This window comes from Cebus imitator, unplaced genomic scaffold (genome assembly GCF_001604975.1).
Source record: "Cebus imitator isolate Cc_AM_T3 unplaced genomic scaffold, Cebus_imitator-1.0 Scaffold770, whole genome shotgun sequence".
NCBI classification, from domain to species: domain Eukaryota; kingdom Metazoa; phylum Chordata; class Mammalia; order Primates; family Cebidae; genus Cebus; species Cebus imitator.
In genome coordinates, this window is record NW_016108085.1 from 288,134 (window position 1) to 309,275 (window position 21,142).

General features: G+C 56.6%; 1 protein-coding gene across 2 annotated transcripts; it reads left to right on the forward strand.

The window, feature by feature from the left end:
* Nucleotides 1-4,495: 4,495 nt before the first annotated feature.
* On the forward strand, nt 4,496-19,974 carry PROM2 (prominin 2). Of its 2 annotated transcripts, XM_017519724.2 has the most exons (24): nt 4,496-4,878; nt 5,510-5,559; nt 5,968-6,170; nt 6,265-6,385; nt 6,641-6,704; nt 6,992-7,081; nt 7,380-7,582; nt 7,950-8,024; nt 8,772-8,835; nt 9,036-9,195; nt 9,552-9,704; nt 10,885-11,008; nt 11,572-11,663; nt 11,779-11,863; nt 14,586-14,732; nt 15,258-15,329; nt 16,147-16,239; nt 16,431-16,484; nt 16,770-16,850; nt 17,034-17,102; nt 17,844-17,933; nt 18,132-18,238; nt 18,582-18,655; nt 19,067-19,974. In XM_017519724.2, the coding sequence occupies exons 1-23, from the start codon at nt 4,629-4,631 to the stop codon at nt 18,643-18,645; spliced, it is 2,511 nt and encodes an 836-aa protein (XP_017375213.1). In that variant the 5' UTR covers nt 4,496-4,628; the 3' UTR covers nt 18,646-18,655; nt 19,067-19,974. The 2 variants fall into 2 exon arrangements, with proteins under 2 accessions (XP_017375213.1, XP_017375214.1); XM_017519725.2 differs by lacking the exons at nt 4,496-4,878; nt 5,510-5,559; nt 5,968-6,170; nt 6,641-6,704 and having other exon boundaries at nt 6,308-6,385.
* Nucleotides 19,975-21,142: the final 1,168 nt, after the last annotated feature.

The window sequence follows — 21,142 nt, forward strand, 5'->3', positions numbered from 1 at the left end:
AGATTTCAGCATGTTGGCCAGGCTGGTCTTGAACTCCTGGGCTCAAGCAATCCGCCCGCCTTGGCCTCCCAAGTGCTAGGATTACAGGCACCAGGCACCAACCCAGCTAATTTTTATATTTTTAGTAGAGATGGGGTTTCACTATGTTGGCTAGGCTGGTCTTGAACTCCTGGCCTCAAGTGATCTGCCCAGCTTGGCCTCCCAAAGTGCTGGGATTACAGGCATGAGCCGCTGCGCACAGCCAGGTTTTTGGTTTGTTTATTTTGATGGCCCTTATGGGGAACGAATATTATCATTAAATATATTCAAATGTGCTTTTCCAAAGTTTAGAGATTGGAGAATACACTGAGAATATGCTGGGTTCTGTGTTCAGGGCTGAAGAGGGTGTGATGGTGAGTAAAACTCAATCCTGTCTATGTAGAGAAGGCAGACAAATGAATGTAATATGGGAGCAGGTTTCATATTAAGGGATGCCTTGAAGGGACCCCTCACTCAGACTGGGGGTCCTAGAGAAGGTGACCACAGAACCAAGTCTTAAAGGATGAGCAGAATTTGGGTGAACATGGAGGCTGGAGACAAAGAGGGAGAATTGTGCCCAGGGCCAGGATGGAGGGGAGTGTGGTGTGGCTAGCCGAGGACTGCAGGAACTGGCCCAGGGAACTGAGAAGGGCTTCAGTGGTGGAGGGCCCCAGCGAAAAACTAAGGAGTCCAGTGCAGGAGCTGTTAGGAGGTTTGAAGCAGGGGAGTCCCAGGGTCCATCTGCAATTACGATGGTCCTTTCTGAAGCCATTCTCAGGAGGGGTGCTGAAAGACTGGATGGATGGCTACATGCAGGAACGAGGGACAAGAAGTCAGGCAGGGGCAGCCGCCACGCACTGCAAGCTTGGGCCCAGCCGCTATGCTTGCCCCATGTAAGTCTGTTGAGGGCCCCAGTAGACTGGGATACCCTGCCTCCAGTTAGGACCATCAGTTTCCTCCCACTAGGATGGAGAGTGTGGCCTGTGGTGCTGGTGGGACTCATAGTAGACCAGCTGGGAGAACAGGAAGACTCAGATCAGCAGGGCAGCCCTCTCTGCCATGTTACATGCAGTGAGTCCGTTCTGCAGAGGAGGCCGATGTGCAGCGGGGAGAGGCCCCATCCCAGAGAGAGGGTCTGAGACAGACACAGGGGCCCTTGGTGGATTTCCTGTTCCAGGATCTGAGTCCTCCTGAGGCCCCTTGGGCTCCAAAAATGCCCCTGTATCTCTATAATAGATCCTCATGTTTCAAATCTTTCCACTGCCCTAAGTGGGTTTTTCATTCCTGCCATCAAAAATGTTGACAAAGACAGTGGTTCTGCCAAAGCCTTGATGGTCTGATAAATGGGTCTTTGGCCCCTTGAGTTGGTTTAAAGCTCATTCCCAGTGTATGGCATGGATAGCAGAGGCAAGAAAGAAGAGGAGCCTGTCTTCTCACCTGCGGTTTCCTTGAGAGTGTCTGAGCATCTCACCCGTCTGTTCCCAGCGTGGCTGCGTGAGGCAGCCAGACGGCCCCAGGGGCTTTCTGGAGGGCAGAATTCCTCCCCTTGCTCAGGTCTGCACCTTTCCCCCCCTTCCCTACCTTGGGGCTGTGGGGCTTGGGAAACATGGATTTTCTGGAGATGCATGAGTCGGGGTGAGCACATGGCCCCACGAGGTGTTTCCAGGGCAACTAGGAGCAGCTGCTCCTGGTCAACCAAAGAATTCCCCATGGAGGTCAGAGGGTGCCAGGGGTCAGCAGGAGCACAAAGAGTACAGGTGTACCCAAAAAGATGTGAGGAAAAGGAGGCACCAGGCCACAATCCCCCTTTGGCCCCCCACTGCCACTTCCAGAAGCCCTCCAGCTGGGCAGCCTGCCTGCCCCAGGCCCTTAGTGGCTGCCCCAGGGGCACCCATGCTTGTGAGCAGCCCCCACCCGCCTGCTTGCTGGGCCTTTCCATGGAATTCAGTTAGAGCAGAGACTTCCTCGCCTCCTCTGCCCAGCTCCAGGCTGGATTTTGAGCCCCACCTGCTCTGCCAGGTAGGGCTGCAGGTGGGAGGAGGTAGGGGCTGACTGGCCGGTCTGATGATAAACTGTTTATTGGTATCCCAGTGGGGAAGGGGAGCTGTCGAGTCCTCTCCTGGCTTGGCCGCTGACTCAGAATAGTCCTTTCTTCCATGCATCTATTTCTCTATCTGTTGAACAGGCAGATTCAGTATCTTCAACAACCCTCCTGCCCTGGGCCAAGGAAGAGGCTTGGTATGTTTTTGTTTTTCCTAGGGGAAATCTGACGTTCAAACGATGGTGTTTTTACCATACACACGTATAAAAACAATAGCAGTAACCAATGATTGGCTTAATTATGACAATAATTGAGAAGAGAGAGAGAGTGGGAGTGGAGCTCGTGAGGCCAAAGCTGCTTATTTCCCAAGTCCCCAAGGGCCTCTAGTCCTAACCAGGGAGCTGGGACCTGAATTTCCCCACCACTAGAGCACCCAAGTCAGAAGATACAAAATCGCCTAAGCAGCAGGTACTCAGGTGAGGGCTGAGTCCATCCTGCTGCTGCTGGGGATTTAGAAGGCATTCTTCCTGACAGCCTAAATTGAAGGGAGGAGAAGGGAGAAGCAGTGAGGCTGGAGAGAACAGCCCTTCCTCAATGCAGTCTCAGGGGAACCAGGAGCCCCCAACACAGATGCTGGGCTCAGGTGAGTTGGGAGGAAGAGCTGTGGGTGGGCCTAGGTGGGCTCAGCCTTCACTGAGCTTCACAGCACTGTCATAGGCAGTGTGGCCAGGGGCCTCTCTGCACACACTGGGGTCAGACCCCTACAGGAGGAACTGGCCCTAGACCCTCCCTGGGGTCCACAGCCTGCTCCCACCAGACCTGGGGTGCCAGGGAACTCCCAGACTATTCTTCACTCTGTCCCTGATCCTCATCTCTGAATCACCCCTTTATGAGGCACCCCACTATTAACTGGACTATGCCTTCTGCCACTGTGTTTTCTTGTCCCCTGGCTCTGAGAAAGCCACAGAGGCAGCAATGGGGAGAGCAGGAGCTCTACTGTAGGCCCAGCCCTGACTCACACCTAGGGCCCTAATTCCCTGATAACCCCACCAGGGACAGCCAGACATCCCTGAACCTCACCCATCCCACAGACCGTCCTCAACTACTGTCCCGGACTGAGCTTGGGGGTCCTAGGAGCCACAGAGCCAGCCCTTCTCTGCAAGGCTCCCGGGCACGGGCAGGGAGCTGCCATGGAATCTCACAAACTTCTATTACTTCCTTTTTTATTTTTTGAGACAGAATCTTGCTCTGTTGCCAGGCTGGAGTGCAGTGGTGCTGTCTCAGCTCACTGCAACCTCCGCCTCCTGGGTTCAAGTGATTCTCCTGCCTCAGCCTCCCGAGTAGCTGGGACTACAGGTGTGTACCACCATGCCCAGCTAAGTTTTGTATTTTTAGTAGAGATGGCGTTTCACCATGTTGGCCAGGATGGTCTCAAGCTCTTGATCTTGTAATCCACCCCCCTCGGCCTCCCAAACTGCTGGGATTACAGGCATCAGCCACTGCGCTGGCCTCGATTACTTCTTTAAATACAAGTAACACACGTTTAATGCACAGAAATGAGGAAGTACATGTGAGCAAAAGAGAATGAAAAATCGCCAGTGACTCCACCCAGAAATGATCGCCGTTTCACACCTTCACTGCGTGTACTGGTCTGTAATCTGCTACTTGCACTTATGAGTGCATGTGAGTATTTTTCAGTCACAAGAGACATTTCCACAGCATGTTCTTTAGTGACTGCCCAGTGTGTGATGCAAGAGACTCATTTTGCCAGTTCCTCAGTGGTGGCTTTCGGGATTGTTTCTGATATCCTCCACCCCTTCCATGAATTTCCCCATGACCTGCTCAGTTATAGGTGACTTTCTGGGTATTGGGCATACAGCTGTTTACAAAACAGAGACTTGTGCAGACACATTTCTGGGCATATCCTATCAGTTCTTTCAGCTGCTGACTGGATGGGATATAGCCAGGCCAAAGGGCACACCTCTGGGATTTGCCCTCCCAAAGGCCTGTGCCTGTCAGGTGGGCCTCTGTCCCAGGTTGGCCTGGCAGTGGACAATGGGCATGAATTGTGGGGACAGAGTGTCTTCCAGGTGAAGCAGGGAGAGCAAGCCTGTGTCCTGGCCCTGTGTGTCTAGTCTTATGATCATTTTGGCAAGGGCTTCACTAGGCAGCTGTTTTCACAGCTCCCAGACTGGGCTGCTGGGTCTGGGCATGGAACAGAATATTTGAAATGGGGCCACCCTAAGTGATCCCGAGCTGGTGAGGTGGCTTCTGGACCCAGCTTGGAGGCAGCCTTCGCCTGCAAAAATCTGGGTGGTGGGGAGCCCAGGCTTCTACCCCAAGCCACCAAGGGCGGTCCCAGCCTGGCCCTGCCCCTTACTCTGAACCTCCACCCCTGCTCCAAGCCAGGCAGGCAGGGAGGTGGGAGGCCAGCTAGCTCAGGAACCCAAACCTGTCGGGCAGGTTTTGAGAGCTGTGGAGAGAGGGACAGAGGCTGGAGAAGGATGCACGATCTGCCCTGGGCTTGCCTGTTCCCTCCTGAGCCTGAGCGCCTTACCTTCCCGACCCCATGAGGCACGCACAGGCTCTGCTGGCTCCCCTGCTGGGCCTGGGCCTGGGCCTGGGCCTGGCCCTGAGTCAGCTGGCGGCGGGGGCCCCAGACTGCAAGTCCATCGGCCCGGCAGAGCACCTGGCATTCAGCCCAGCAGCCAGGGCCCGGTGGCTGGCTCCTCGAGTTCGTGCACCAGGGCCCCTGGACTCCCTCTATGGGACCGTGCGCCGCTTCCTCTCCGTGGTGCAGCTCAATCCTTTCCCTTCAGGTGAGTGTGCCCCTCCCCCGCTAGGGCTTCAGCATTTGAGTCCCTAGCCAGGCTTTCTCTGTCCCCCTCTACCATGGGATGTGCCCAGTCTACCAGCAGGCACTTCTCGTCCTCCAGGGGTAGAAAGGGCAGCATCTGGGGAGGGCTCCAGAACCTGCTGTGTGACTGTGGGCAGGCCTCATTTCCTCTCTGAGCCTCAGGTGCTCTGTCTATAAAGTGAGGAGGTTACATTAGAAATACTTTAGACCTGGCTCAGACATCCTCTGAATCTAGCGGTGCTTGGGTTGGGGGATCCAGGAGCAGCTGAGGGACCCTCCCAGTCCTGTCCCTTGCTGCTGGAGGGGAAGAACTGCCAGGCCAGGCCCATTCTCTGCCTTTGCGCAGGCTTAGGACAGGCCTGTAGGGTCCAGGAGGAGAGATGTGCAGGCCTCTCCCCCACTCGCCTTCCCGTAGCAGTGCTGAGGTCAGGGCAGGACGGTGCAGGGCTGCGTGATGCAGCTTTCTTCAAGGGTGCCATGGTGGTGGGAGGAGCCCTGTCCCAGAGCCACTTTGCCCTGGCAGTGGGGAGAGGATAGACACAGGCGCAGGGCGGTGGCTGCCCCCACATCCTCAGCTTGGCTCTTTCCGGTAGAGTTGGTAAAGGCCCTGCTGAATGAGTTGGCCTCTGTGAAGGTGAATGAGGTGAGCAATTGGGGGAAAGGTGCTGGGGGAGGGAGTTTCGGGGCGAGCAGCAGGGCAGGAGCAGAAAAGCCTTGGCTCCGCTCAGCCCATCTTGCTGGTGTCCACCAGGCGGGGGCTGGGGCATCCTCTCCCCCTTCTCCATGGGTGTTACAGTCTGCAGACCTGAATGCAAACCACAGATCTTCGGTGTACTTCGGTTTACTGGCAGTGAGGTTTGCAGGGAGCTGGAACCTCCTGAACTTCAGCTTCCTCCTGTGTGAGATGGTGATGAGCAGTTCCTCTGGGATGGGTTCCATGAAATGCAGGCCGTGCTCCTGATGGCACCTTCTGGTTTCCCTCTGGGCTCAAGCAGGAGCCAGGGCTGGGCAGTGGGGTTGGGCCACCCCTCATGCCCTGCCACCTGCCCAGGTGGTGCAGTATGAGGCAGGCTACATGGTGTGCGCCGTGATCGCGGGCCTCTACCTGCTGCTGGTGCCCACCACCGGGCTCTGCTTCTGCTGTTGTCGCTGCCACCGGCGCTGCGGGGGCCGAGTGAAGACAGAACACAAGGCACTGGCCTGTGAACGCACAGCGCTCATGGCCTTCCTGCTGCTGACCACCCTCATGCTGCTGTAAGGCACTGCTCAGGGCTCCGGGCAGGGTGGGCCATGGCCCCACGCTCCCTTGGACCCGGCAAGCCCCTTCCTCCACCCTCCATTCCCACAGGATTGGCGTGGTCTGTGCCTTCGTCACCAACCAGCGCACGCACGAACAGACGGGCCCCAGCATCGAGGCTGTGCCTGAGACCCTGCTCAGCCTCCGGGGCCTGGTCTCCGATGTCCCCCAAGTGAGCACTGTCACCCACACCCCCACGTGCCCCTGTGAGCACCGGGTCCAGGCAGGATGGAGCCCAGTGGGCCCTCACTGGCCCATAGCCAGCACATCTGAAAGCCACCCCTTCTCCTGCCCCTGCCTACCCCTGCCGGAGAGTCAGCCACCCTCCAGATGGATGCTATGGGGTCAGGGAGGGGGCTGGGGAGAGGTGGGGGTCAGGGCTTCGGGTGACCAGGAAGGGCAGCCTCAGGGCCCTGTGTTTGCCTAGGAGCTGCAGGCCGTGGCACAGCAGTTCTCCCTGCCCCAGGAGCGAGTCTCGGAGGAGCTGGATGGTGAGGGTCTTGGGGGCTGGCAGGAAAGCCGGCTTTAGGGCCCCCGCTTGGGCGCCTCGGTGGGGGCCTACATTCCAGACCCTATCTGGGAACAGGCTGTCAAAAGTGGGGATCAGGCCAGCTGGAGAGCAACAGTGGCTGCCACTCAGCTGCTGGAGGGAAAAGCTGTGCCACCCGCCTCCCACCGGCTCCTGCAGAGCCCGGTGGGGCCTGCAGAGGCAGGATGGGGATAGGGAGGGCCCCTTCACTCTTGGGGACCCACCCTGAGATTGCCCTGTGCTCTGCAGGTGTCGGCGTGAGCATTGGGAGCACGATCCACACTCAGCTCAAGAGCACCATGTACCCCTTGCTGGCAGCCGTGGGCAGCTTGGGCCAGGGTGAGCTGGAGCCACACCTGGATGGTGTGGGGCCCAGTGGGTGCCTCCTAGGGCAATCCCACCTGCACCCAGCCCTGGATTTCCTGAGCTGCCTCTGCCCCACCTTTGACTTCCCTATTGCTGTACCCCAGATCTAGCTCCCTTCCCCTGACTTAATGTGCACCGGGACAGCTTCCATTGTAGGCAGGAGGTCAATGATTTGCAGGTCCCTTTGGCTGGGGGAGGGAGTTCTGCCTCCTGCAAGGCATCTGGGGATGCCTATGGTGGATGCTGCTCAGGCTGGATGTGGGTCTCTCAGCCCTGCAGGTCTCCATGCACCACCTGCAAGCCTTGAATGCCACAGTGGTGGAGCTGCAGGCCGGGCAGCAGGACCTGGAGCCAGCCGTCCGGGAACACCGGGACCGCCTCGTCGAGCTGCTGCAGGAGGCTGGGTGCCAGGGAGACTGTGCAGGGGCCCTGAGCCGGGCCCGCACCCTGGAGCTGGCTGCTGACTTCAGCCAGGTACAGACCCAGGACAGAGTCCTTTTAAAGCCACAGCGGGCTGGCTGCCTGCCACTCCTGGGATCCCTGAGGCAAATTCCCAATCCCTTCCCCCGCTGTTTCTCCCTTGCTCCACCCACCCAGGGTTAATGCAGGTCATCCTGGCAGTGGGTGGAGCGCTCTCCAGGCCATGATGCCCTGTGCATGAGCTTCACATGTGTGAGCTCCTTGAGTTCTTGCTGCTGCCAGGGGCAGTAGGAGCCATGGCAGTCCCCATTTTACACTTGAGAACATTGGGGTTCAGAGGCACCTGCCCCCCATCTGCCCCCAGGGATCCCCCTCAGGCCTCTCCATGAACCTTGTCATACCCTCCCTTCCCCCATTTCAGGTACCCTCTGTGGACCATGTCCTGCACCGGCTAAAGGGTGTCCCCGAGGCCAACTTCTCTAGCATGGTCCAGGAGGTGAGAGCCTGGACCTGGTCTGCCTGATTCCTCCCTCACCTGCCAAGTGAGGGCCTCCATTTCCACCTTTTGGATAGGAACTCAGTTGTACCTGAGACTTGGGGCCCCACCCACCACACAGCACCCTGGGCAGGGGACTCCTGATGACCATCCTTGGTGTGCACATGATCTGTGCTCAGAAGGGAGAGCTGGGACCTTCAAGGCAGTGGGGATGGCAAGGGAGCAGGGCTCAGGCTGAGCCCAGAGGGCAGGCAGCTCCCCGGGTGGAGATGGGCCAAAGGGGAGGGGACGGTGTGAGTCAGCGCCCAGGACTGGGACCTGAAGCTGGGGAAATGGTGAGTCAGCCGTGCTGGGTGGCTGGAGTGGAAGGTTCCAGAAGGAAGGAAGTCAGAGCTGAGGCTGGAAGGGTGAGTTGAGCTGGACCTTTAAGAGCTAGACCTGGCAATTGTATACAGGGCGGCTAAGAGTTCACTGCAATGGTGGGAGAGGGGTGGGGATAGGAAGAAGATGTTTTGGGAGGAGCAACATTTTGGGAAGTTGAGTCAGGCTGGGTGGAGGGAGGGGAGAGGAGGGCAGTGACCAAGAGAACAGGGGGAAGCTGGGAGCACTGAGGGGGGGACCTCCCCTCCCCTCCCCTCCCCTCCCCTCCTCTTCCTTCCTCTCCCTCTAGACCTGGTGACTTTGGGGTCTTCTAAGAGGGGATGCTTAGCAGAGATGGGGAGGCCCAACCCCACTTGGTTCCTGCAGGAGAATAGCACCTTCAATGCCCTTCCAGCCCTGGCTGCCATGCAGACGGCCAGCGTGGTACAAGGTGAGGCTGCATGAGTTAGAGGCAGCTACCCAGCATGGCTTCCCACCCCATCCCTACCAGGGAGGCTTGTTGAGAGTGGAGTGGGGTGGTGGGGGACTGTCCTCCCTCTGTGGTTCCCAGACGTTCTTCCTGCCCACTTGTCTTGTCCCTGGGCCCCAGGGTGCCCTCCGCATCCCACAAGTCCCTGCTACTTTGGGCAGAGCTGAAGAAGGCAGTGGCCCAGCAGCCAGAAGGGCTGAGGATGCTGGCTGAAGGGTTCCCAGGCTCGGAAGCAGCTTCCCACTGGGCCCAGGCTCTGCAGGAGGTGGAAGAGAGCAGCCACCCCTACCTGCAGGAGGTGCAGAGATACGAGACCTACAGGTGCTTGGCACCCGCAGGGTGGGATGGAGTGGGGTGAAGTGGGCAGCCCAGCCTCTATGCCATCCTGAGCCCCATTCCCAGAGCCAATCAGCCCCTGACTGTACTGAGCTTCTGTGTATTTTTAAGCCAAGACCCCTGACTCCACAGGCCTCCAAGTCCTTACCAGGCTGTGTGCCCTCGGAGCCTGAGCCTGGAGGCCACACAAGAGCAATAGGGCCTTGGGAAGTGTCTGCATGTGCACGTCTGAAGCCCCAGCTTGGGGTTAGAGGCCACACCCAGCTGCCAGGTCCCACTTTGCCCCATCTTGGTGCCAGCCACCTCCCTTCTTAGTAACACCCATGTCCTCTCCGTGGTAGGTGGATCTTGGGCTGTGTGCTGTGCTCCGTGGTCCTGCTCGTGGTACTCTGCAACCTGCTAGGGCTCAACTTGGGCATCTGGGGCCTGTCTGCCAGGGAGGACGCCAGCCACTCAGAAGCCAAGGGTGAAGCTGGAGCCCGCTGCCTCATGGCGTAAGAGAGGGCTGGGAGAGGGAAAGCCACCCTCCAACCTTGAGGACAGGGCTGGCCACTTACTGTGGCTCCTGAGCACATCTGCCAGTATCCTCATCTCAATAAAGGGGCTGGACCAGAGCAGGAATGGCCAACAAAGAGCACTTCCTTCCTACAGCAAGGGCAGCTGTAGCACCTAATGGGCACTCCTTCCCTTGAGTCAGACAAAGCCTAGAGTCCTTACCCTGGCTTCCTTACCCTTACCGCCAGTAAGTGGCAGCACCAGAGGTGGAATCTATTGCCAGCCACAGACTAGACAGTCTCTAAGGCCAAGGCTGCCACATACAGTTGTACAGGCTGTTCACTAAGCAAGAGTGCCTGGCTAAAGGGGTAAATGGGGGCTGAAATCCAACCCATGTTTTTCTCTCCAAGCCTCAGCCTGGCATGGGGTTGTGCCTACCTCACAAGCTCTTTGAGCCGTCTGGTCTAAGATCTTTACTCCTCAGATCTGCTGGGATGCTGCCCTGTTGGCGGGTCATGCCTGGCCATGCCAGGTGACCTTTTTGAGTGTTGGGCCCTAGGCACAGAAGTGAGCAGTCTTGGCTCTTTGGGGTTTGTTTTTGTTTTGTTTGTTATTGCTAAGACAGGGTCTTGCTCTGTCACCCAGGATGGAATGCAGCGACACCATCATGGTTCACTACAGCTCAGCTTCCTGGGCTCCAGCAATTCTCATGCCTCAGCCTCTGGAGTAGCTGGGACTATAGGCATGTACCACGATGCCCAGCTAATTTTTAAATTTTTGTAGAGACAGCGTCTCACTATATTGCCCAGGCTGGTCTCATACTCCTGGACTCAAGCTGTCTTCCCACCTCACCTTCCCAAAGTGCTGGGATTATAAGTGTGAGCCCAGCAAGTCCTGGCTCTTTGAACAAAACAGCTGTTCCCTCCTCTAGGCTGCCAGGGCGAGCCAGGGAACCAGGGAGAGGGTGGGCACAGGGTAAAGGTGAGGTTGGGACTGTCAGGAGTTCTGGGTTCTCCCTCTTCCCCAGGAGGCCAAGTCCTCCAAGTTCCTCTCCCGTAAAGGCTCTGTCCTGGGGCCAGCTGACTGAGCAGGATGGCCCTGGGGTGCTGGTGGGACAGAGAGTATGGTCAGGGTAGCCAGTCCCTGCTGTCCCTCAGTCCTGCCTCTCACCTTCCCCAGAGGCGTGGGCCTCAGCTTCCTCTTCGCTGCCCCCCTCATCCTCCTGGTGTTTGCCACCTTCCTGGTGGGTGGCAACATGCAGACTCTGGTGTGCCGGAGCTGGGAGAGCGGTGAGCTCTTTGAGGTAGGCCTGTCTCTGCTTACAGGCCCTCCTGGGGAGGGAGGTGGGGGTGGTGTGGGCAGAGCAAGAGGGTTGGGAGAAAGTGGGGATCAGAGGGGGTTAGAGGGAGACAGGGAGGGGAGGAGTGAGACAGATATGGCTAAGAAAAGAGACAGAAATCTACCAGCAGATGAGGGAGGGAGAGAGAAAGCACCCATGAGTCCATGGGATGCTGCCCAGGTCCCAGGTTAGGGATCCTGAGAGATGGCGCCCTGACCCATGCCCTCTCCTCTCCTAACACTGTCTGGGAGCTGGGACCCTGGTGTCCGGTGAGCTGAGTTGCTGGACTGGGTTCTCTGTGGTAGACTGGGCTGGTCATCCCTCCTAGGAATCCATGGGAAGAGCCCCTGTGAGGATGTAGAGCCAGGGAGTCATCAGAGTCAGAGGCCAGGTGTGAGCAGGGGTGAGGGGATGTGTCCTACCCGTGGTCTCTGCTGTGCCACCGAGGCATGGGTCCAGGCCCTAGGGAACCAGGGTGACCTCACCCCTACCCCTCTCTGTGCCCATTTCTCACTGCCCATCCCCAGTTTGCAGACACCCCAGGGAACCTGCCCCCGTCCATGAACCTGTCACACCTTCTCGGCCTGAGGAAGAACATCAGCATCCACCAAGCCTATCGGTGAGTGGACGGCCTGGGCAGGGCTAGGCACCAGGGAAGGAAGGAGGAGGGCCGGCATCCCTCAGGGACCTCAGCACCCCTGCCACCCACAAGGCTCCTCCTCTCTCCTCCTCAGGCAGTGCAAGGAAGGGGCGGCGCTCTGGACAGTCCTGCAGCTCAACGACTCCTACAACCTGGAGGAGCACCTGGATATCAGCCAGGTGAGAGAACGTTCCGGGAACTGTGAGGAGCCCTCCTCAGACCCCTCTCCTCTGGTCTTTTTGCCTCTGTGGAGGCACCATCTCTTTGAACCTAGGAGACCTGAGAAATTGTGTGAGTGATTAAGGGCAGAGGCCCAGCTACCAGCCCAGGGGAAGGTTCTGGGTGTGTGGGTGTATCCGTGTGCCCTGAAGGCTATGGCCAGCCCCGAGCACAGCCAAAGTGGCGGCAGGAAAGACTGGTGACAATGAGTAGGAGTATGAGGGTGGTGTCCTGACTGAGAACGAGCATTGGCTGGGATGCTCCAGTTGGGAAGGGGAGGCTGGGGAGGGACGTGGCAGCAACAAGGATGGCGACAAGTCTGGCTAACGCTGGTGGAGGGCCTGCCAAGCTCGTGCAGGTGGGAGGTGGTGGCGGCAGGATTCCACCTTCAGCCTGATACACGAGCCTCTTCCCGTAACCCCTGGGCTTTGCTGGAACTTGGTGTGTGGAACTGGAGACACTTGCCAATGCTGGCAAGACAGTTCTAGAATTAAGGCAAGGAAGGGTTGTTTCACAAGAGGAATGGAATTTGAGAACGGGTCCTCTTCATGCTGCACAGAAGCTGTAAGACATTCCCTCTTCGACTTCTAGGCTCCCAAGCATATCCTAGGGAAACCCACATCCCCTGGCCCCCCAGGTCCCCCCTCCCTCCCCAAACACAGAGCATGGTAACTGCTGATTTTGCATCATCCTGGGAAATCCTTCCAACCCCCGGATCCACCAACCAACCTCAGCCCACAGACAGCACAGCCAGATGGCCCAGTCCCAACTCTGTGCCTTGAACTGCACAACTTGGGACAGTTATGGAGCTCACTCCTCCTTCCGCATCTTTAACCAGACAGGAGGTGACCGGAGCAGGCAATAATGCCTCAGTGCTAGGCTGAGACACTATCCTGAGGAGGAAGACTGGCCAGGGATGGCTGAACCAGGGCCCTGGGCATAGGAGCCCAATCCCCCTGCTGGCAGGAAGTCTTGGCTCTCAAGGGGAGGAGTTTCTGCTCTGGTCCTGGGCAGGGGAGAGTCCAGCTCACAGAAAGGTCTGGACAGATAGGGCTTTGGATTCTGATGCACTGGACAGTCCTCTGAGGCCACCTGACAATGTACCAAATGTGGCCATAAGAATCCTCATCCTCAAAGGAGATACTAATGGGCATGCAGACATGAGTATGACACAGGGCTTTCCAGAGAATGGGGGGACACCACCCACTTCCCACTTCTCCTACAGTTGCTGCCACTGATGCCAGAGACGCAGCCCGAAGACCCCCGCCTGAGAGGGCCAGGCCTTTTCTCCTCCAGGAGAAGGCAGCCAGGAGGAATGGGGAGAGGAGAGCCAAGCTGGGCTGCGGTCTCTAACCTGCTGTGTCACCTCCCAAGTGGATGCCCCACTCTGACCTCAGTTTCTTGCCTGTTAAACACTGGGGCTGAATTTTACAACCTCTAAATCTCTTCCAGTGATACTAGGAAAATGCTGAGGCTCTTTCCTGAAAATGCAGTTGTGTCCATTCATTCATTCATTCATGCAGCTAACAAACTTGTACCCTGCCCACCATGTGTGAGCCTCAGAGTTAGATGCTGGGGGATTGGGGTAGAATGTGCAGGCAAGGCCCCACTCTCGTAGAGCTGACAGCAATGAACAATTACCTACAAATAACATCATTTCAGAGCAACAGGCACTTTGAAGGCCTTGACACAGCTGACAGAATAAAGAGGGGCTGGGAAAGCTATTTTATTTCAGGTGGCCAGGGAAGATCTGTGTCTCGGCCCAGAAGCCAGATGGGCACTGGAGGAAGCCTGGATCTTGGCAGTTTGGGGCAGGCATCTACTGGGAGCCTGTCTGGGGCTTGGGGTGTCCAGGGCAGGGGGCCCTGAGAGTCTGCTGTGTGAGTCTGTTCTCGTGTTGCTATAAGGAATACCTGAGACTGGGCATGGTGGTCCACGCCTGTAATCCTAGTACTTTGGGACGCTGAGGTGGAAGGATTTCTTGAATCTAGGAATTCAAGACCAGCCTGAGCAACATGAGGATACCCCCTCTCTACAGGTTTTATTTTTAAAGCCAGGTGTGGTGTTTTGCACTTGTAGTCCCAGCTACTAGAGAGGCTGAGGTGGGAGGATCACTGAAGTCCAGGAGGTCTAGGCTGCAGTGAGCTGTGATTGTGCTATTGTCCTCCAGCCTGAGCAACAGAGTGAGACCCTGTCCCCTCCGCCCACCAAAAAAAAGCAATACCTGAGGCTGCATGATTTATAAAGAAAAGAGGTTTAAGTGCAGGCTGTACAGGAAGCATGGCACTGGCACCTGTTTCTGAGGAGGCCTCAGGAAGCTTCCACTCATGGCAGAAAGCGAAGGGGAGCCAGTGCATCACATGGGGAGAGAGGAAGTGAGACAGCCAGGTGGGAGGTGCCACGCTCTTTCAAACAGCCAGGTCTCATGTGAACTAACTGAGCAAGAGCTAACTCATCACCAGGGCAATGGCACTAAGCCGTATGTGAGGGATTCACCCCATTATCTAGTACCTCCCACCAGGCCCACCTTCACCCCCAGCACCAGGGGTCGTATTGCAACATGAAAGTTGGAGGAGACAAACATCCAAACCATATCGCCTGGTGACCCCCTCACTTACGGGAGCATCTCTGGGGTCCTGGCTCAGCAACCGGCATGACTTCCCCCTGTACCCGCCCTCCCAGTATACCAACAAGCTACAGCAGGAGTTGCAGAGCCTGAAAATAGACACACAGAGCCTGGACCTGCTGAGCTCAGCCGCCCGCCGGGACCTGGAGGCCCTGCAGAGCAGTGGGCTCCAGCACATCCACTACCCTGACTTCCTTGTTCAGGTCAGCGGTGGGTACCTCAGCTGGGCTTCCTCAGCCAGGTGGTGATGGAACAAAGGGGCCCACAGAGGAGATGGGTGTGCATCTCACCTTGTCCCAGCTCTGGGCTCCTCCACATGTTTCCTTAGGCCTCTTCCTGTGGAGGTGTCCCCAGATCATGTGCCCCTGGGCCTGTCCTCATGTCACCACCCAGGTCACTCGTGAATGGACACCCTCTCCTCTAGTCCAGTGGACCATGTCGCTGTTCATGGTCCTGATCCCACTGCTGCAGAGGACTCAGTGGGAAGTTGCCTCTTCCTTGAGTTACACCAGAGGGTGCCTCATTTGTTCCTCTTTCTATCTCATTGGGAAAATGTCTGAAATAGTTCACAGTTCCAGGGAAAACCCGCTGTGACTGATGTGTCACAATACACTCAGCTGGTGTAGATTATATTTGATAAGACTGGGGAGTTGGAGGCTAGGGGCAGGTGGAGGTGGGCCCCACAGGAGCTGGGTTCATCCTTCCTGGCCTCTCCTGTCTGCCTGCAGATCCAGAGGCCCGTGGTGAAGACCAGCACTGAGCAGCTGGCCCAGGAGCTGGAAGGACTGGCCCAGGCCCAGGTGAGAGGGAATCAGGTGCTGTAGGAGCCACAGGGGGCTTGGAAGGTGGGAGAGGGTGGGAGGATGTGAGGGCAAAGGCAGGGAACTGAGGACCTCACCTGCCTTTGTGGGGTGGGGCCTGATGCTCCTGACCCCTGGCTGGGCTGGAGGGTTTTGCAGCATCAGTTCTTATTCAAGCTCTGCCACCCATTGGCCGCGTGGCCTTGGGCAGGCCATACAGTGTCTCTGAGCCAGAGGTTCTTCATCTGTGAGGTGAACTGTCCTTCATCTCAGAGCAGATGAAATCACTTGTCTGGCCTCACACAGTTGGGCAAGTGTTTCTTTTTTTTTTTGAGACGGAGTCTTGCTCTGTCTCCAGGCTGGAGTGGTGCAATGGCACGATCTCAGCTCACCACAACCTCTTGTCTCCTGGGTTCAACAATTCTCCTGCCTCAGCCTCTCAAGTTGCCCTTGAGGAGAATAATAACATTTTGTGTTTATAATTATTTAGGGTTTAAAAGTTCTCTTTGAAACATCTGATAGGCGTTGCAACAACTCCCTAGGGTGGGTAGAGCCAGGAGCATCCTCAATTTCAGCAGGTGCCCCTGAAGAGCCGGCAGGTTCTGTAGCTGACTTAGGGGCATCCAGCAAGCTAGATTGGACCTAGAAGTTGGACCTAGGCCCCAAATGCACATCAGGCCCTGGAGCTTAAGGAGGCCTTGGTTTTCTGCCTCTGAGCCCAGCACTCCCTACCTCCCCTTGGTATGTCAGATTGAAAGTCTGGGTGAGGGGTAGGAGGGTGCTGGGCAGGGCCATTCTGATTTCTGTCTCCTCTCAGGGCAATTCTTTGCTGGGGCAGCGGCTGCAGCAGGAGGCCCATGGACTCAGAAACCTCCACCAGGAGAAGGTTGTCCCCCAGCAGAGCCTTGTGGTCAGTTTGGAGGCCCAGGGAGCATGGGTCCTGGGGGAGAGGAAAGCTGGAGAGGGGACAGTGAAAGTGGAGGGAAGCTCTGAGAATTCCTCTCTTCCTCCCTCCCTCCCTCCTCCTCTCTTCCTCCCTCCTTCCCTCCTTCCCTTCCCTTTCCTTCTTTCCTCTAACCAGCCCTGATCTCTTCTCCACAGGCAAAGCTCAACCTCAGCGTCAGAGCCCTGGAGTCCTCTGCTCCGAATCTCCAGGTGGCTGCTGCGGGTGGGGACGTGTGGTGTGAGGTTGTGGGGGGGGCGGGCAGTGGCTGCAGAGGAAGGGAGGAATCAGGTGCCCATCTCACTCTGGAACTCCGCCCAGGTTGTGGGGTGGGATCGAGAGGAAGATGGGGGTGGCGGCAGAGCCTGGGGGATCACCGCCCTTGGCAAGTTTGTCAGGGCTGAACCCTATCCTGTTGAGTGTGCTGTGGTGTGTGTTGAATTAATGAATGGATGTGTGAATGTGGGGCACTGAGTTGAGGCTCTTATCCCCTCCAGCTGGAGACCTCAGATGTCCTAGCCAATGTCACTTACCTGAAAGGAGAGCTGCCTGCCTGGGCCGCCAGGATCCTGAGGAATGTGAGTGGCGGGTGGGATGGGGGAAGGGGTTTCCACCCCAGGCTTCTCCAGTACTGGCTTCTCACTGTGGCTCCCAGGAAAGCTGGGCCTATCCTCAAGTTGCTAGGCATGGAGGGTGTTGAGGGTAGGGGGCACAGCTGCTTCCAGGACCCCTACAGCCCAGACCTCCTCTCCTTCCTGCAGGTGAGTGAATGTTTCCTGGCCCGGGAGATGGACTACTTCTCCCAGTATGTAGCCTGGGTGAGAGAGGAGGTGAGTGGGGCCTCAGCAGTGACTGATTCCCTGCCCCAGCGGACCAGCTGTTCACCCTGCCTTGCCCTGCCCCCGCCCCCAGAGCCCCCTGGGGATGACCCAGGCCTTCAGTATCAAACTGAAACTCCCAAACCTGGCATCTGTGCCCCTGCTTGCTGGCTGAGCTCTGCCCACCCACCTCTGCGGCAGCCCTTCCCTGAGTTGAGTGTGGGCGGGGTTGGTAATCTCCAAAATGTTTCATCACACCCAGCCTGCAGGTCCTTCCCTGGGCTGGCCCCTTCCCCAGCTTGTCCGAGGCCAGTCCTCAAAGCTCATCTCCCACTGCAGACCCTCACTGAAAATAGCCTCTGCAAGCTGTCTGGACATCCACACAAGAGTGGCAGGGGTCTGGCTTTACCCTGAGTGTGTCTGTGTATCTGTGTGTGAGTGTGTGTGTGTGCGCATGTGTACATACACAGGTTACCTCCCCAGTGAGGGTGGCTTGAAGCATGGTGCTGGGTCACAGTAGCCTTAATCCAGGCTGGTGGACAGACGGAAAGGGGAGGGGCCCAGTAAGGAGCCAGTAAGGTGTGTCCTTATCTGTCTGTCCCTGCGTCTCTGCATGTGTATAAAAGCGTGTGGTGGCCCCAGCGGTGTTCCCAGGCCTATCTGTCCCTGTCAACCACTCTGCCTGAATTGGATATGGGTGCAGGCATGTGGGTCTGGCTGTATGGCATCATCTGCCTCATGTTGGCACCACAGGTGACTCAGCGCATCGCCACCTGCCAGCCACTCTCTGGAGCCCTGGACAACAGCCGTGTGATCCTATGTGACATGATGGCTGACCCCTGGGTGAGTGCCCCAGTTCATCAGGGCTTGTCCACCAAGTCCCCAAGCCTTTCTGCTCTCTAGGGAGGGCCAGGTGAGCAGGGTGTGAGGCCAGGCATGTCCCCAGCCCTGGCTCTGATGACAAGGCAGCTTGGTGAGGCTGGGTGCCATATGTGCTGGGTGCCACATAGGGCAATGAGCCGACCTCATACCCTGTTGCAGAATGCATTCTGGTTTTGCCTGGCATGGTGCACCTTCTTCCTGATCCCCAGCATCATCTTTGCTGTCAAGACCTCCAAATACTTCCGTCCCATCCGGAAACGCCTCAGGTGAGGAGCTGCCAGTTCTGCAGACAGCATCAGGGGCCAGAGAAGTGTCTTTTCAGCCCCCAGGGTCCCGTGCCACAGCCCCTCCTGAGACCCCCCAGGCAGATGAGGCTCATGGCCAAGCCCTGAAGAGCCACACTCTGAGGAGCTCCAGAGCTGGGAAGTTCTCCTATATGTCTGCCCCTTATTCCTCTTGCTGCATCCATCCGGGTACAGCTTTGTGGGACCCTTCCCATTCCCTGAAGGGCTTCCGAGGAGAAACCTTCAGAGCTCTGGGTTTTTCCCTGCGTCAGGGCTGAGAGTCTGGGAGGAAGGGCATGCTCACTCCCTTTCTTTGATGCTGCAGCTCCACCAGCTCTGAGGAGACTCAGCTTTTCCACATCCCCCGGGTCACCTCTCTGAAGCTGTAGGGCCCCGTGGGTGAGTTTTCCCCAACTCGCTTAATTGCTCCATGCCAGGGATTTAGGGAGTGGGGTGGGGAGGGACTGGGGTCTGGGGTTTCCAGGGCCCAGGAGGGCAGGAAGGCTTGAGGACATGGTGGGGTCTGGGTGCTGGGTGTGGCCCATCCAGCAGTGGGGCTGACAACCCTGCTCTCCCCTCCCTCCTCTTTACCCGTTTCCTTCTTAATCCATGACAGGGTGAGGTGACCCCGAGGGTGCCTGTCCTCCCCTTTGATTCAGCCTGGGCCACAGGACTTCATTCAGTAGCTCTTGCCCCAGAACCCAGGCTGGCATCCAGGCCTGGACTGTCCCCAGCTCCAGCTTACCTGGCCCCACCTTGCATGCTCCTTTCTACCCCTTTCTGCTCACAACACCCATCATTCACTCTCAGAATCACATGGGACATCTGTGGAGCTGCAGAGCTAGCAGTCCTTCCAGGTGTCTACCCCTCACCCTCCTGCTGCAGAACATCCTCACAGGAAGAGCCTGTTCTCTACCTGCTGGAGCCTGGTCCCCAGGGCGGGACAGATGCCTGGTCCAACCTCGCTCCCCTTCCCATGTGTCCTCCCCCTGCCAAGCCTCCCTCTGCCCTTCTCAAGCTCTTTGCAACCCCCATTCTGATCTGGCCTCCCCCCAGCCCCCACTTCCCTCTTATGCCCCTCCCAGCTTTTTACTTCCTTCCTTCAGGGAGGTCCTTTTCTCCCTTTGTCCCTTCTTCCCCTTATCCCCACTGCTACCTTGCTGGCCCTAGGGACCATCCTGCCCAACCAAACTACTCAGGTAATGCCACTCAACAGGCAGGGGTCACCATGGCTGAGATCTGGGCTAGCTGCAGGCCCTGCCCCATGGCCCCTGAGTCCTCCACTGCCCCAAGGCCTTGGGCCCTCTGCAGCTCCCAGTCCGAATTTATTAGTGCCCAGTGAGGCGAGGGAGGCTTGTCTGAAGGCTGAGCCTCCCTGACTGCACTCAGGTTAGAAATGGGGGTGCTGGCACTTAGCTCCTCTCTGAGCACTGGCTCCCAAGAAAGGGATCTTGGACCTGGGCCACTCTGGGGGCTCACCCTTATCTCTTCAGAAGGCTGCATCTTCCACAGCCCCCACCAAGCTTTCTCAGGAGGCATCTCGTGGCCAGAACAGGATTTTGCAGTACCCCTTCTATCCTGCGCATGTGGCCTGGGGCCATCCCCAGCCTATCTCTGTGTCAGCCCTGAGTGCTGGATGCTGCATTCCAGAAATGAGGAAGAGGAGAGAGAAGAGATAGACAGACCTCAGATCCATTAAAGTGTTCTTACTTCCCTGAGCTTTGGTTCTGGGTCCTTAAAACCAGGTTTCCTATGCTGGGTCCCTGTACACAGTTGGTGTTTAATGAGTGTTTATGGAGAGGAGCGTTCTAAGGTCTCCTCTGGCTACAGGTATCCAGGGGTAATTCCAGCAATCTGCAGGTGGGGAGTAGGTCCCAGCCTGGGATCCTACTGTCAGGAGCAGGCAGACCCGGACTCACAGCCTGGCTGTGATGCTTGTTCGCTCAGCTTCTCCATTTATAAGGTGGGGAGAAAAGTCACAGCCCCCTCAAAGTGTGATAATTCATGGAAAGCCCTTGGCAGGGCCTGGCACAAAACAAATGCTCAGTAGATGGAAGCTGCCTATTGTTATTATTGTTGCTGCTGTTGTTTGCCATGACTGCTCTGGGCCAGGGGTAGAGCTAGCGCCTGGGCAGGTATAAGGTAAAAGGGAGACAGGCCCCTATTTAAAGGCAGAAAGTCTTTTAAGATGGTGGTCCGCTGGGTTTCAGGGTGTGTCTGTTTTTGTTTTTGTTTGTTTGTTTTGAGACAGGGTCTTGCTCTGTTGCTCAGGCTGGAGTGCAGTGGTGAAATCTTGGCTCACTACAACCTCCACCTCCTGGGCTCAAGTGATTCTCATGCCTCAGCATCCTGAATAACTGGGACTACAGGTGCATGCTACTATGCCTGGCTAATTTTTGTATTTTTTGTTGAGATGGGGTTTTACCATGTTGCCCAGGCTGGAAATGTCTATGTTTAACTGCATCTTATAAACCATCCACAAGTTTTTCTACTAAAAATTAGAATGGTTCACCTATGCAACAATCTTGCATGTTCTTCACATGTACCCCAAAACCTAAAATGCAATAAAATAAATTTTAAAAAAATTAGAATGGTTCATACACAATGTATTGTTACTACTGTCAGATGAGCATCCTTGAATGTAGCACGACTGCCTCTTTTTTGCTTTTCCTAGAAGTTTTTTTTGCTGGTTAATCATCTGTTGACTTATGTGGGGGAAGTAGCACCTTTGCATTTAAAAAATGAAATTTATTGGATTACAAATGGAATATAAACAAATTTTTAAAAGATTTTCAGTTCTCTATCAAAATTACCTATTTAATATTTTATATATTTGAACATATTGAGCACAGTTATTTTAAAGTTCAGTTAGTCCCTTATACAGAG

Bases quoted from the DNA above. Each gene is read 5' to 3' on its own strand.
- PROM2 (XM_017519724.2), top strand. From the start codon at position 4,629: ATGAGGCACGCACAGGCTCTGCTGGCTCCCCTGCTGGGCCTGGGCCTG. The intron at 5,560-5,967 runs GTGAGCAATTGG...CCACCTGCCCAG, and splicing joins CCTCTGTGAAGGTGAATGAG to GTGGTGCAGTATGAGGCAGG. The intron at 9,705-10,884 runs GTAAGAGAGGGC...CACCTTCCCCAG, and splicing joins GGAGCCCGCTGCCTCATGGC to AGGCGTGGGCCTCAGCTTCC.